Source organism: Helobdella robusta (genome assembly GCF_000326865.2).
Source record: "Helobdella robusta unplaced genomic scaffold HELROscaffold_28, whole genome shotgun sequence".
NCBI classification, from domain to species: domain Eukaryota; kingdom Metazoa; phylum Annelida; class Clitellata; order Rhynchobdellida; family Glossiphoniidae; genus Helobdella; species Helobdella robusta.
In genome coordinates, this window is record NW_008704435.1 from 1,701,974 (window position 1) to 1,717,598 (window position 15,625).

At 29.3% G+C, this 15,625-nt stretch overlaps 1 protein-coding gene across 1 annotated transcript; it reads right to left on the reverse strand.

The window, feature by feature from the left end:
- Window positions 1–12,401: 12,401 nt before the first annotated feature.
- On the reverse strand, window positions 12,402–13,897 carry HELRODRAFT_80892 (hypothetical protein; the record flags this gene model as incomplete). Its single annotated transcript, XM_009020581.1, has 4 exons — window positions 12,402–12,561; window positions 12,671–12,810; window positions 12,886–13,697; window positions 13,783–13,897. Coding segments are annotated over 4 exons (1,227 nt in total), but the record flags the coding sequence as incomplete, so codon positions are not given.
- Window positions 13,898–15,625: the final 1,728 nt, after the last annotated feature.

Here is a 15,625-nt window from a genome sequence, read left to right on the forward strand (position 1 = left end):
GATAGATAGATAGATAGATAGATAGATAGATAGATAGATAGATAGATAGATAGATAGATTTGACATACGTTGTGAAGAACGCATTTCCATGTGAAAGTAAACATACCGGCAAGTAAGAAATAATCACCATAATGAGAACATCTATCTACCCAAATGCTTGCAAGGAAGAACATGATGGAAGAATGAACATCAGAAAAAGTATACAAACATGGCACAACACAGATATATTAATATACCCACAAACATACATGGTACAACACAGATATATTAATATACTCACATAAAAACTGACTCAACGAGATATGTGAAAGTATGAGCAAAATGTATAGAATGTCATTTAGCAGTCAAACAATGTGTGTTCATTAAAGCAGCGATTAGCTGATAAAGAAACAATTAAACTAGTACTTGAAAAAAATTTAAATATAAAAATATGAAACAAATGAAGAGGAAAAGCCCTTATATAGCTAATATATATATGTAACATTGTAATAAGTTGTTCAGCGTAAGTCAGAGCTGCAATAATAAAGACAAAAAAGAGCAAACTAACTGATGTGTAGCTGTGATGGTGAGGTTGTCGAACTCTTGGTGCGGTAGAGTCAGCATGGGGCCCTTCTTCTTCTCCTTCTTCGTCCTCATCATTGGTGGGTCACTCTCCTTCTTGATGGCTTCCATAAATCTGAAGCATTCATAAATTATCATTATGCGATCAACTTTTGAAATCAAAGATTTCTTAAATTAATTAATTAAACATGATTAAGATTAACAAAAAACAAAATCATAAACAATATTACTCTACTTAAATTAAACTGAACTATAGATTGATAACAATGAACTATTAACATTGAATTAATTTTAACCTATATTTTTTTTAAATCAAAAGTTTTAAACATAGAGTTAATGAAAAAAAAATCTATTCATTGGAAGAAAACCCACTTGGAATGTTAAAAAACCACTACTTGTTAGTGCAATGGAGAATTACAATTTACTTCAGAGGTTATTTCTACAGCAACTATTGTACTAAAATTAATTTGAAAAGAGGTAATGATGGCTCAAGATGAAATGTTAGGTCGAAAAAAATGAAATAACTTGAAAACATTTTTGTACATATTTAAAAAATGTAATTAGCTTGAAAAACAAACTATTATTAATCTATAATTTCTTTTTAGATGAATTGATCGAAAGATTGATTAATAAAAATCGTAGAAGCAGAAGCAATAAAATATGTACTAATTTAGTAAGAACTGATTACAAAACTAAAAATTACTTTATGCTGAAGACTAAGGAAGAATAACTGACAGCATTTTTGTATGAAATATCTATTAATGATATAATATATCATTGATAATATATAAATATCAAAAACATTATCCGAACAATCAATAAAAAAATTGACTAAAGTGAAGACAAAAATTGGTAGAACTCAAATCTGAGTGCAATTGAATGTTTAATAAATCTTCCCTTCAGAGCATGGATGTGTTTAAACAATAGCAACAACAAAGAAAAAGCTACTACTATTGAAAAACGTTTCTAAAAACACACATAGGTCACCAAAAACTAAATAAAAAAATAAGTAAGAAAAAAAAGCTGAGAAATAGTTGAATTTATCTATAACTTTGAATTTATGCACATGCTATGATTTTGAGATTTATACTTCAAAGACAATTAAATTATAGTTCGCCATTTAAATTAAAGAAGACAAATTAAAACAGATGTTATAATTTATTAGATGTTATTTTATATTGAAAAACTAAGCAGTAACATAAAGACATCTACCAGATGCAAATAATATTTAATATTATTGAAAGTTCTTATTAGTTCAATCATAAATTTGAAAAAATAAAATAATTTTCAAAAAAACATATGCTCACTTACATTATTTTGTTGTATCAGATTTGAGATTGTTGGTATCTGAATCAATGATTTGATTAACTAAGTAATTAAAAATAAATTAATTAAATTATCAATATATACAATACTTATCATTTAATTATTAATGTCTCTTGAAAAAAGATTTTTTTAATATTAATTGTATATATTCAATATTACAATATAGTATAAAATAATTGTATATATTTGATTCAAGATAAATAAATAATAAATACATATTTTTCATTTCTTCAAATTTAAAAAAATAACTCTAGCCATTTAGTATCATTTAACTACTAACAACAGACTTCTTCTTTAATTTTAATTAATTAGAAATTAATAAGAAATATACAAAAATTAGTAACAATTAAAAAATAATAACAAACCACAACCACTTCATACTAGGTTGTTAAAAAATAATAATAAATTTAAAATTACAATTACAAATATGACAATTATTATTGAAAAAAATTATAAAACAAATTAAAAGAAAAGTTTATTTTATTATAAATTGAAAAGATAAGTCATTAGTATTAGTAATTTTAATTTTTAGTTGGTAGAATAGACAATATATTTATTTTTTTTTGAACAAATCTTCCAAACTGGTGATTCAATAATAAATTCACTAGAAGCTTAACAATTCCAATGAAAAAAAAGACTTCTTAACATTAACTTGTCTTAACTCTTAGTCTTAATGAGTTAATAATCTCTTCTTAATAGTCTTCTTAATGCTTAATCATTCATATTTTGACCCTACCCTACCACCTACCTACAGGATAATCGAAATTTTATTTTCTAAATCAACGCAAATGGAGAGCAAAATGTGAACCAAACTGAAAATCCATATCATCGGAGAGAACAAATGGAGACTTAAAACATGAGTTGATGTCCTTTTTGAAATGAAACACGACAGACACAGCGATTTTAATTCTATTTTACAAGAAGAAAAAAAAAACTTCAGCGGTTAGTTGTAAACAGGAGACAAATTCTGCTCCATTTACGTGAACTGACCTATATAAACGAAAATCTATTTCAACGTTCATGTAAACGATCTATAGAATACGTAATTTTTGTAGTTTAGAATATAAGTTATATAGATAAAAATATATATGTTTGAATAAATACATATATATATAATGATAAAAATCACAGCATGTTTGGCGTTGGTTAACTTTCAATTTAAATTTTCGATTTTTCTAACGGTTGATTGTAAATCATTTTCAAGTTTCTTTAGTTCAAAACCAAAATTTCTGTTTATTTTATGCATGACAGAGCAGAAAAAAATATTTCGGTATTCCTATACCATCTTCGGTGTTCAAATTGATATGTTGTGGTTGTGCATGTATAATAGTGTTTGGCATACATCAAATAAGCATATTATTGATACTAATGACTGAAATGTTGAAAATATATGAAAGAAAATAGTATAAATAGAAGCCGAAAAAACGTTGATGTCAGATCAGATGTCCCTCGGCACATGGTCGGGGGCGTCTGATTTCATTTTTTACAGTTTTATTTATTGCGCGGTTATTTAGAGTTTTATTTATTGCGCGGTTATATAGAGTTTTGTTGTACGGTTATATAGATATTTATTGCGCGGTTATATAAAGTTTGTACACACACAAACACATACATACATACATACATCGACACATACAAATATTTGTTGTTTTGATGTTTTATCCTCTTTTCCTTACTTTTTTTCTTCGTAATCGTACAAATAGGTAGGATTAATCCGTAAGTTGAGCTAATTGAACATAGGTAGGTGAGTTAATTTAGTGAACATAGGACTCTATTCTTTCATTTTTCTTCCGTTCTAGTTTATTTGTATTGTTTTGTTTTATTTGTTTTTTGTTCAGCATAACACCAACAACAGCAATCAAACACGACAATCAACACAATATTATTTTTGTTAAATTTTAGTTAAATTTTGTATGTCTTATTTTAGTCAAGTTATTAATTATTTCTAGTCGTATTAGTTATTTATATTACTTATTATTTTTAGACTTATTTGCTTATTTTACCGATATAATTATTGCGCGGTTATATGGAATTTTATTTTGCGGTTATATAAAGTTATATAGAGTTTAAAAACACTTTTTACACTTTTACTTTTTTTACACACAAACATAAACTTATTCCTTTATTTTACTTATATTATTATTTATTTATTTTTGAGATGCGTTCGTCAACACAAGTACTCTAACACACACAAATTGCATTAAGATTTGTTAGATTGTTTCATTAAGTTCTTGGCGTACCGTATTATTTCTTGCCTTAACTCATCTATATCAGAGTCATCATCAAGTAACAACAACTTTTCTAGGCTTAAGTAGTAGTTTTAACCTATTTTAGCTCCTCCTACGCCCCGGCGCCCTCCCCATCACTGTAATGGCGTATTAGAAAATCAAGAAACTCATATTATTTATATTTTTACTTAAATATTTTTATAAATAATTACTATTAAAAAACCCTAACCCTAACCCTAACTAACGCGGAACATGCTGTGATTTTCATCAATATTTGTATTTCTGACAGTTTTTATACAATATATATATATTGTATATATAAATGCAAAATTTGTGTTTATTTTATGCATAATAGAACAAAAAAGCTTTTTTCGTTTTTCCTATACCATCTTCGGTGTTCGAACTGGTACGTTGTGTATGTGGCCAGATGCTCATATATACACTGCGTCTCTACTCTACTTTGTTGATTCCTTGTTTGTTCACAGTAAATACTTAACGCTCATTTAATTAGCTTTACAACCTTCAACTTCATTTAATATAACACTTTTGATGCTTTCATTATCGACGATCCCTCTGTTTCTAAATTTATTAGTAGGAAAGACTCCAATTGCACGTTGTTGGATATTTATTATCGGATGTCTTTGTTCTATAAGTATTGATTCGGCTAGTCATAAAATATAATGGTTGTTATTGTAATGTAAGATTTCAACATTGTGGTCCAAGATTTGTCTAGTAAATTTTAGCTTTGTGCTTCTCTTTCATGTGACTCTTTATAGCGCCGGTTTGTACGTGTTTGTACAGTTTTCTCGATAACATGGTCGTCGTCATACCAATAAATTCAGAATTATGGTTCCGAATATATTGGTATGACGACAAAAAATCATGAAAAGAATCATAAAAAATAACGTCAAACCAGCCAACGAAAACGATAGTATTAAACTACATCTCTTGTGAGGAAAAACAACTGCACTACTTAACCAGAATTGATAATGGATCATAGTCATCTATTATATTTGCTCAAATGTCAGTAGAAGTGCCATGTCTCGCTCTGCTATTACGCGATGGCATGGTTCAAATACTGTCTGTCCGAAACTCAAAGGCCATCATACCCGTATGATGCGGTGCTTGCGCGTGCATAATGCGTATGTGCGTCGTGTGGTGTGGATAGTGTACACCACAGCCTTCGTGGCACGAATGTTTAGTTCTAAGTATAGAATAACATGTAAGCAAAAGTTGCATTTGAAGAATAAAAAAAATTTTTTGTAAATAGAATTATCCAATTCATCATGAAAATTTAATAAAATATTTGTTATTAAAATTCATCATGCAGAGTGGCCTTATTTCGATTTTTCTCAGAAGATTTTTTATGGAAGATGAAGAATATGACACCAACTAAGTAGCACACCATTTCACCACAACAGCCACCTGATCCCAACTTTGAAACATTTTCACTTTTGAAATTTATAACTAATATTTTTATATAATTTTTGTGGTATTCGCATCTTAATAATGTAACGGTTGGTTGTTTTGGTAGAAAATGTAAGGTGAACTAATTCTTCAAAATATTTTAAGATATTTTAATTGAAAATAAAAAACAAAACTAAATAACCAAACACGGTCAACCCAGCCGTCCATCCTTTCGAGGTTGGTAAATGGGTAGACGACGTAAGTTGTCGCATGTTGGCTGGCGAGATGGCACGGTGGTTCAAATAGTCGCTGAGTCAAACATCTCAATGGCTATCATGTACTCAGCGTATATGATGCGGTGCTTGCGCGTGCACATAAATACATGTGTACGTCGTGTGAAAAGGATAAACAGCCTTTGTGGCAAAAGATGGCTGCTTCAAATAAATAGATGAAGAAAAGAAGAACATAATAAAAGATATATAGATAACATAATATATCTGTAACATTGTAAGTGGTTCTGCGTATGTCAAAGCTGCAATAATAAAGACTAATAGAAAAAAAAAAATTTTAATTAAAAAATCAAGGTTTGTCATTTAATCAATACGTTCTATAAACTAAAAAATGTTGGTAATTTCAATTCCATTTTGTCCTATTCATTTTTTTAATTATTTCAAATAACGATTGAAATCACTGAAATCTTTTTCGCAAAATTTACTCTCAACACATGTGTACATTAGGGATTTCGCTTTTTCTTCACATCTAATTCGCATTTTCATGTGTATTCACATACACTGTGTGTTTTTTGTTGATATCTCTGAAAAATATTGAAAAGAGAATTGTAATAATAACAAATTAACCTATTTACCTCAAATATTCTTTTTCACAAGCAACGATGCTATTGTAGCACGCATCTGATGACTGAATGGATTCCATCTTGGTTATAGTGACACCATCCAACAATAAACCATGTACCGCCAAAACAGGGTAAAAAGAATTAGCGTTGAAAATAATCGTTAAATTCTCATCCTCGTTTATAAGCATATTGTTGTTAAAATGTTTTAATTTCCATCTCAAAGAAATTTGTCTTTATCAAATTTTTGTACTTTTGTCGTTTTATAAGCGGGAACGTTTGTTAGTGAAACTGTAAAAACAGAATTTACGTTATCTTTTTTATTTCAAATTAAATGAAACTTTGGAAAAAATGATATACTTACTATTGTCTTTCAAGTACGTAACGCAAACACTTTCAGTCAAATCAATCCAAGCTAGTGTGCGTCGGTTTTGGATGTAACCGTATTGGCTGTAGTGCCAGAACATACTGATTGGTTTGTAAGAATTATTGAAATTTTTTACATAAATACTTTTTTCGGTATGCTAGGATGTCAGACAAGTTGTTATTGAATTTTTCTCGCAGATGCTATATAGAGGATTTCTGTATAAAAATCAAATTTTGAATGTATGTTTTAACATAGAAAACTACCGCGTCTTTGAGAAACGTACTACATCTAAACAAATTTCGTTTTTTTATTGACCATTTTGTATTTATCATCTTAAAATTTTTTCCATAGCTCGTTCACTTTATTCAAACCTGAATGTTGAACATCTTGTTATTTTACTTAATTTTTTTTAACAGTTGCAGATTGCTCAGGATAAATTGTCTAATTTTGTTAAAGTCAATTTATACTAAATTGTTAAGTGGCTTTTAAATGCACAAATTCCACATGGAAGATGGAACTAAATAATGTCTGTTTTTTTACCTATTTCAACTTTATATTTTAAAGACATTATAACTGAAGTAAAACGTATGGTTTATAACGATTTTAAAGTTTTCAATATTTTATTATTTCAGCCAAACATCTTTGTGCTAATTCTTTATATTCGAATTGTTGTCTACCTTTTCCTACTTCATCTAAATCACTCACAGTTTTCAACCTGATCCTAAGAGGTACTTAGACAAATAGTACTAAAAAATACGTGACTAGTTGAATAATTTAGTGATTGATAAATTTTAAAGTCTTCTGAAAACACTCTTCAATAATTTTTTGAAGCATTTGGCTACATGTGGTTGTCAATAAATACCGCTACTAGTGATAATACTTGATAATACTGACAACATTAATTATTAGTAGTTACCAAATTCAGTTAAATTAGTATTTTTCATATTTACTTATTATTGTTTATATCACAAGTAATAAACTGATACATTGAAATATATTAAAAATTGTACTTGACATAATAACGTCTGAATCTGTACACATTGCTGTTGCATTTACTGTTCATCGGACAATCGTCAACATGAATTGGTACTCCATCCCAATTGAAAACCGCAGCCGTTTGAAAATTCTTTAGATCGTTGTGTTCGCCATTTTTTGACGAATTTTCATTACATTTCTTTTGAAGTAGATGATAAACAATCAAGTTCATTCGAGTGTTCACAATCGTCGCATTCACTCTCCACTCCATTGTTATCTTTTGCGATTTAAATTGAACTGAGACCAGCTCAACAATAACAGTTTTGTCGAAATATTCAATATTGTCTTTAAAATTGTTAAAACATGCTACTGTTTTTGTTTCATTGAATATATACGTATGGTATTCAAGTAAAAAACTTAATGTTTAGATATTTTACGTGTAGTTTTGTCAAGAGGACTACTTCTCACTCCACATTTATATTGGTTTTCCCAATCTAAATCTATTCCCAATCCGTTTAAACTCGACACCAAGTAGCCGTGCTCATTAATTTTCTACTTTTGGTACTACTACTTGAAATATTCTGTAAAATTTCTCCACTTCCAATAATCATCAATCAGCGATGTATAATTCAGGTTTTTCATGAGACGTTCAGTATCCACTGCCACTGCTACGGAAGGCTGGAAATTAGAGTTATAAATTGTTAGGTTGGTTCCTTCATTGATGAGAGTCGCAACGGTTAGATTATTTTTTTAGGTGAGAAAAATTTAATTTCCACTACATCAACTGTTTCGTTTGCTGATAGACTTTAGATCCGATTTGATGAACTAGGTAGTGATTCACCATATGGCCTGAAATATAAAACAGGGATTGGTAAATATACTCCGGAATATGTTCCGTGGCAAAATTCATAACTGTTTTTCAGCTCACCTCTAGTTTGATTGATTGGGGAATCCTTTTCAGAAATTATAATGTCTATACCAAGATCATTGTTGCCAAAAGTTGAAACAAGATAACCCTGTTCATTCATTCTCCATAAAAAATGCACGTTTTCATCGTTTCCATTTGCAATTATGAGCGATGCTGAAGTTTTATGAATTCCAAAGCATACTGAACTGTGACAGAGCTTGAAATGCCCATCTCTTGAAATGATATTTAAATTAAATCAATATTTTCAGAATAATCTCTATCATGGAGGATATGAAATTAATTCAAATTCTTTCAATCAGTTTGTTAAAAATTAATTTTATACAGATAAAAAATTGATATGGTTCATTGCTTTTATGTGTGGATTGTGTTGGGCCCCTTAATTTTGCTTTTGTTGCTTGGGTAACTTTTTGCGTTTTAATAAATTTGTTTAAAAACTATGACAGCTTTTTATTTATTTACTTTTACTCTTTATATATGTTTTTTTCAATTTGCATCTTAAATATCCGAAATAAATCTTAAAAAGTTGCCAGGTTTTTCATACATCGTCTGTTGCAATGTTGATGCTAAATATTAATCAATTATTTAAAACATTCTAAATATATATTATATATAAAAGACCACAATTAATGCAATAATTTATTAAATCTACCAAATTTTTAGCATTGGATAGTTTTTTATTACATATCTCAATATTTCTAACCAAATTCTTGTCGTCATTATTTATTTTGTTATAGTTAGAATAAGATACAGTTTTCCAATTTATTCTCGAGTGTATAAGACCTATTTCGATTTGTCAATCATCTTCCGAACTTGTTGCAGTTTATATAAAAAATTTGTATAACTCAGTACTACTTGTAGCAGTTTAAATAGATAATTTAGATATAATGTCGATTTAAGTTCGTTAGCAAAAGCTATTTTGTTAATGACAAGTTGACGGGTGGGAATGTCATAGCATAAGAAGCAGAAATATTGACGTTTGATCTCCAGTTGTTCTTTCAAAATTGAAACATGGAAACAAGCTTATTGCTGCCATTAAAAAAGTTTTTGATAGTGACACGGTGGATAGGTTTCCAGTATTTGTGTGTCTAGATCCACCCGTGGAAATAAGTAATAAATAACGTAGCTAAAACAGCACATTTTACGTACGCCAGCATTTATCAAGACATTCAAAACAAATGAGTTAATTTGTGTTATAAATGGAACTAAGTTGATATTTTGTCTTTTTAGAATTTCAAAAAGGAAAGTGTTTGTGTGTTCCGGATTCAACAAGACGTTGGAAGTAAAAGGTTTTGATGATGCTTTGATGGCCATGGCGACCTTTTCTTTGTTTATCGCTCGTTTTTCTGTTGAAGACATTGCCCTCTATGCACACTGGCAAACTTTTTTTTAGTAAGTTTTAATTTATTACTATATTTTAGCTAAACTTAACATAGCTTGACGGCCAATGAAAAAAGATTGTTGATATTCAATTCATGGAGTGGAGGTTTACCGAAGCTAGAACCTGAACAAATGAATATTGCATGAACAAACTAAATGCAATGACAAATTTGATTTAAGGATATGTTTACTACATGTTACGGCTAAATGCTTTAATTCACTGATCCCCAAAAATAATGCTGGTGATTTTAATAAAAATGACATTTAAAATTTAAACATATTGACTTAAAAATAGTTAATATTTTTTTACGTTCTTCAACCTAGACAACAAAATGTTATAACGGTAAAAGTTGAAAAATGAAAATCAAGGTAAATTTCAGTTTTTCTTAAATTTTTCTGTATTTTTTGGCCAGCAGTTTGTAATTTACATTTAAATAAGACTTAACCTGCATGTGATATGTGATATGTCGGTATGATGGTTTCTTTAATATTTATAAGTTTATTTCAGTATGTAAGTTTTAAACCCTTTTTAACTACAAGTACATATTTTAACTTTTTGGTTTCGTTCAAAAACTTTTTAAAGTCTATTTAATTCATGTTATTCCAATGATTATTTCAACTGCTGATATGGTCTCCAAAAACATTTTATTGATTTGGTATAAAAATTAAAAAACATAAACAAAAATCTTCATTACACAAACCCTAATTTCTGCCAAAAAATAATGGTTTCAACGCTAGTGAGGAAGATCACAGCGACCAACAGTTTAATCATCTCGTCTTTGATAAGTCCGATCTGATAAATTTGAATAAGAATTATTCAATTCCAACAAATAACATCTATTCGAGTAACGTAGGTGTTATGGCCAAGAGTTAAGATCGCCTGTTGAGAGTTCGAATATGACCAAAAGATCCTTGCCTACCACAAGCTTAGTGTGTGATTCGTCGTTTAGCGTGTATTCATATGTGAGGTTTGTGTGTGTTGTTGATTCCATTGAGTGCAATGGACCTCTACATTAATAGATGGATATTATTAAATTGATTTACTAATTTAGAATGTGATGTAATTTCTGCCAGCACAAAAACCTGTTGCTAATTATTAATTAATAAATTTAAGTATTTTAAAAAAATAATTTTATTTACATTTTTCTATAAAATAAAACCACTTACAGTTATTTTTGATCGGCTTAAAATTTTGAAATCTGACGCTCATGCATGTTGGGAAAAATTTTCAACTAAAACTTGCACCAGGTGGGCATATTTATTTGACGAAAATATATTTGCATAATTCGAAAGCAAAAAATAAGCATATAACAGATGCTGCACTGAGATAAATTTTAATAGTCAATATATGATGCATAATTTTATATTATGTAAAATATAAATTTCTATAAAAAGAATGAAACTTCAAAAAACAAAACAGAAAAAAACAAAAAAAAATTCAAAATTTGTTAAATCAATTTAATGAACATGGTTGATAACTGCTGGTGTTTAGTTAATTTAAATAATGTACTAAAAATAAAATTTACTTAATTTTAACCAAATAAATAACTTATTAGATACAATTTATTAGTGAACACCTATTAATTTTATTCAAACCTTAAATTGTAAAAATAATTTTTTGAATTGTTCAAAACCGGCTTGCCGCTACAAAAGAACAATAACAAAACCAGATCTTTTTGCAACTCGTCAATGCAAATGCCATGATCCAGAATCTCAAATACCAAACTGATTTACTTCTTTCAATGAGAACGTACGGCATTCTTCTTCAGCAGTGAAAAATATTGACCAGTACGAAGACATAAATTGATGACAACAAAAGACTCATTGAACGTTGAGATTTTTAAATTTATAAAATTTTAAAATCTCTAGCATGTAAATATGTTTATGATAACTGCGAAGGTTTGTTTCCAGAATATCAAAGTTTTTCTGGTCGAAGACCAGTTCTTACTGAACAGAATGAGTTTCCAACTCGTTAACCAAAAAAACACACGTATATATTGTTGTAACAGCCGAAATGTTCGAGTTGCACTGTATTTAGAATTTAAAATTGAAATTAAACGCTACTTATGTATTTCACTTTTTAAATTCTGGTAAGAACGTATTTTGTTTAACATTTGAGAAAGAGTACCAACAAACTGACTACATTTTTTAAAAATTTATTAATAAACTTATAACGAAAAATAGAAAAAATTTATATATAAATTGCAATAAGTGGCTAACACTTGAAATATAACGTTTAAAATTTGACAGTTTCAACATATCTTTTACAGGTGTTTTAATGGAAATACTAAATTAGACAATATTTTTGAACTGTTTCAACATTTTATTTGTTAACAATACTCAAATTCTTCTTGAAATGATAATGTCAATTAGTTGATTTTTTCAATCCCTATAAACCAGTCTGGCTTCGAATGGAGACGGTGATGTGGTGATTCCCCTTACTTCATCTTCCTTCGGTAACATTTTAAACTTTTGCAAGAGGGTCACGGCAAATAAAAATATTTCTTGCTTTGCGAGAATTTCCCCTAAGCATGCTCGTTTTCTTGTTAGAACGAGTTTGTTATACACTGCGTTACTATATTGTAATTGAAAAATAGCCTTATGATTGTACTTGTAAACAAAATTATACAAGCAAACGATTCAATTATAACCCACCCAGAAAAAATGGAATAATTGCATCTCTTTTGATAACTTGCGTTTCATCTTCGTTCAAAAATCTTTCAATTTTAAATTTCTCAGGCTCCTCCCAGTCTGTCGGACTCATGTGAGCGCTGTATATATTAGGCAACACCTTTTCAAAAAAATTAACATAATTTTTTACAAATATATATATTTCGCATCTTTCAAACAATTAGCAGCACCTAACCATGACATTTTTAGGAATCAAGAGCCCATCTATCACGGTTTCTTTGATAGTCCAGTGAGGAAGAGCCAAGGGTACCAACGTCTTGAACCTCATCAACTCCAATATGAATGCTTCAGTTATAGGAAGATTTGGCTTGTCTTCAAGTGATGAAAGTCTTTTTGAACCAACCACTCTGTCCATCTCTTCTTGAACTTTCTTCTGAACATCTGGATTGTTGGCCATAATGAGGATCAGCCACAGAAGCGTTGTGGCCGTTGTTTCCGTTCCTGCTATGAAAAGGTCTCGTATCGTGTTTGTGAACTGGTCTTTCTCAAATATATCCTTATTGGAGTTATTGGTCTCCTCTAAATACATGGTGCAAAAGTTTTCAAATTTTTTATTGTTCAAAACTCTGTAAATAACTTTCTCGATGTAACAATCCCAATTATTAAATAGTTCTTTTTCGTGGTTTACGAATTTCTTATAATAATTGAGATACCTGAAAACTGGGAAAAAGTTAATAATTAAGACGTCATCGGATCCGGAAATCATTGAATGAAGAATTTTGAGTCCTTTATGAAATTCAGGGTCATCTTTAGACCAGCCCTTTCCAAAAATTATGCTGCATATCACATTTGAAACTGCAGCAGTTATTTCAAACGACGGATTAAACGCTTGGCCATTTTTATTTTTAATTCTTTCCACTAAATCTTCTACCTCAATTTTGATTCTCGATTCCATGATTCCTTGTCTGAACCCAAAATGTTTCAAAATGTTGAGACTAATTTTGTGGTGCGTTTTGAAATGGTCATCGTACGGGTATTTCAATATTCCTTCAAACATTAAAGATAAAATATTCATTAAAATCAAGTTCATTTGAAATAATTAAATTATTTTTAACTGTATACTAACCGGAACGATTAGGATTTACAATGCCATCCAAGTATAACAATGGTCGGCTTGAAAAGTTGAGCGAATGCTTCACTAACGCTTCGTGTATGGTTTTTCTTCCATTCAGTACAACCACGTACCTTTAGTTTTTTAATTTTATTAGTTAATTCTTTATATTGTTTACTTCATTATTAAATCAAACATTTTATATTATTTGAATGAAAAATAGTCACAACTCCATATTTTTATGACGTCAAGCATGAAAAATTATTTAGGAACATGACTGTCAGTACAGGGTTAACAAATTGTGCCCTGTTAAAATTACATGCTGCCTGCAACACTTTCACAAGTTACATGATAGGTATTCAATAAATAGAACGAAAATGCTGATATGAGAAGATTAGAACAAACTTCGATTGGAGTCGCCAGATGTTTTTGAATGAACTGCTAACAACTGAATTTTTATTTAAATTAAACTTTGGCCGCGACGAAATGATGTTGCAGATAGTTTTTGCACAAAAAATACGCCAAAATAAATGCCGGCTAATTTATTATTATTATTATCATTATTATTATTATTTTAAGTAATACGGGCATAGTCCCTTGCCAAACAAATACAAATAAAAATATATCAGAAGGAATTATCAAAAACAGTGTCAATAGAGTTGAACTGTATATAAGCACGTAATCATAGAGAGGGGCCGGATGACCAACCCCGGTTTGAGCAGTATCATTATTAAAAGTCAGTATAACTTAGTCTTTGCACAAAAAAAACTTTTTTTCATGTAGGAAATTGAGAAAATCGACCAAAAAAAGTCGCCAGTCTTATTTTGGCTACACTAACACAGATCTTGCCCACTCCGTCAAAATTTGTCAAAAAATTAAAAAAAATTTGGCTTTCCTAGGTCCGCCACTGTTTAGCATGTATTAATATGATTAATTGATTAACTATTTAATTAATTAATTTAAGTCTGTTTACTATGCATTGGATAGCATATTCTAAAAAAAAACGTCAGTCCTGAAAATGTCAGCCTGCTAGGAGTTGATTAAAATTGATAAGTCATGACAAGATGACAGAGAAAACAAGTATGTTGGGCTATACAAAAAAGAGAAAAAAAGAAATCCCCATTCTCATATATGATAAATTAATTGAATAATTAATTAAAATTAATTTAATGTGTCATAAATATTTATTTTAAGGTATATCAATTTTAATGCCATAGTCATGTAATGTAACGTGTCAGAAACATTTCATATTCATAATAAAATATAATATGATACCATTGGTAGTTACAAACTAAAACCGCCAAGTTTAAATCTGAAGAAATGCTAAAATTATTTAACGAAAGTCAAACGAATGTTTCAGGTTGTTAAAAAGACAATGATTAAAGTTAAATATTTTGAGAAAAATTTGTTTTTGGGAAACATGCGCGAAAGCATTAATATTCAACTTCCTCAACGCTAGAATGTACAAGTTAATAATGGTTTAATGAATGTGTAAAAAAAATTGCGCGCTACTATACAATAAATATTCAACTTCCTCAACGCTAGAATGTACAAGTTAATAATGGTTTAACGAATGTTTTTTAAAGTTTGTGCGTTACAATACAAATCTCAATCTAGCCTAATTCCGAGATACCTTTCAACAAATTCAACTGAACCTAAGCATCTTGTGTAAGATCGTCTTACTGATCCCTCTTTTTTAATTCCTGCTGAACACTCTCGTATTGAATCTGCTTTTGCTTTTCTGGTCCTTTTTTTTATAAAACCATTTATTTTTTCTATCTACTTCTCCATCACTTAAGAAGTTTATGAAGAATCTCAAAACCCTGCTGTTAAATATTGCTGAAACGGCTCTTTGGAAATTCTT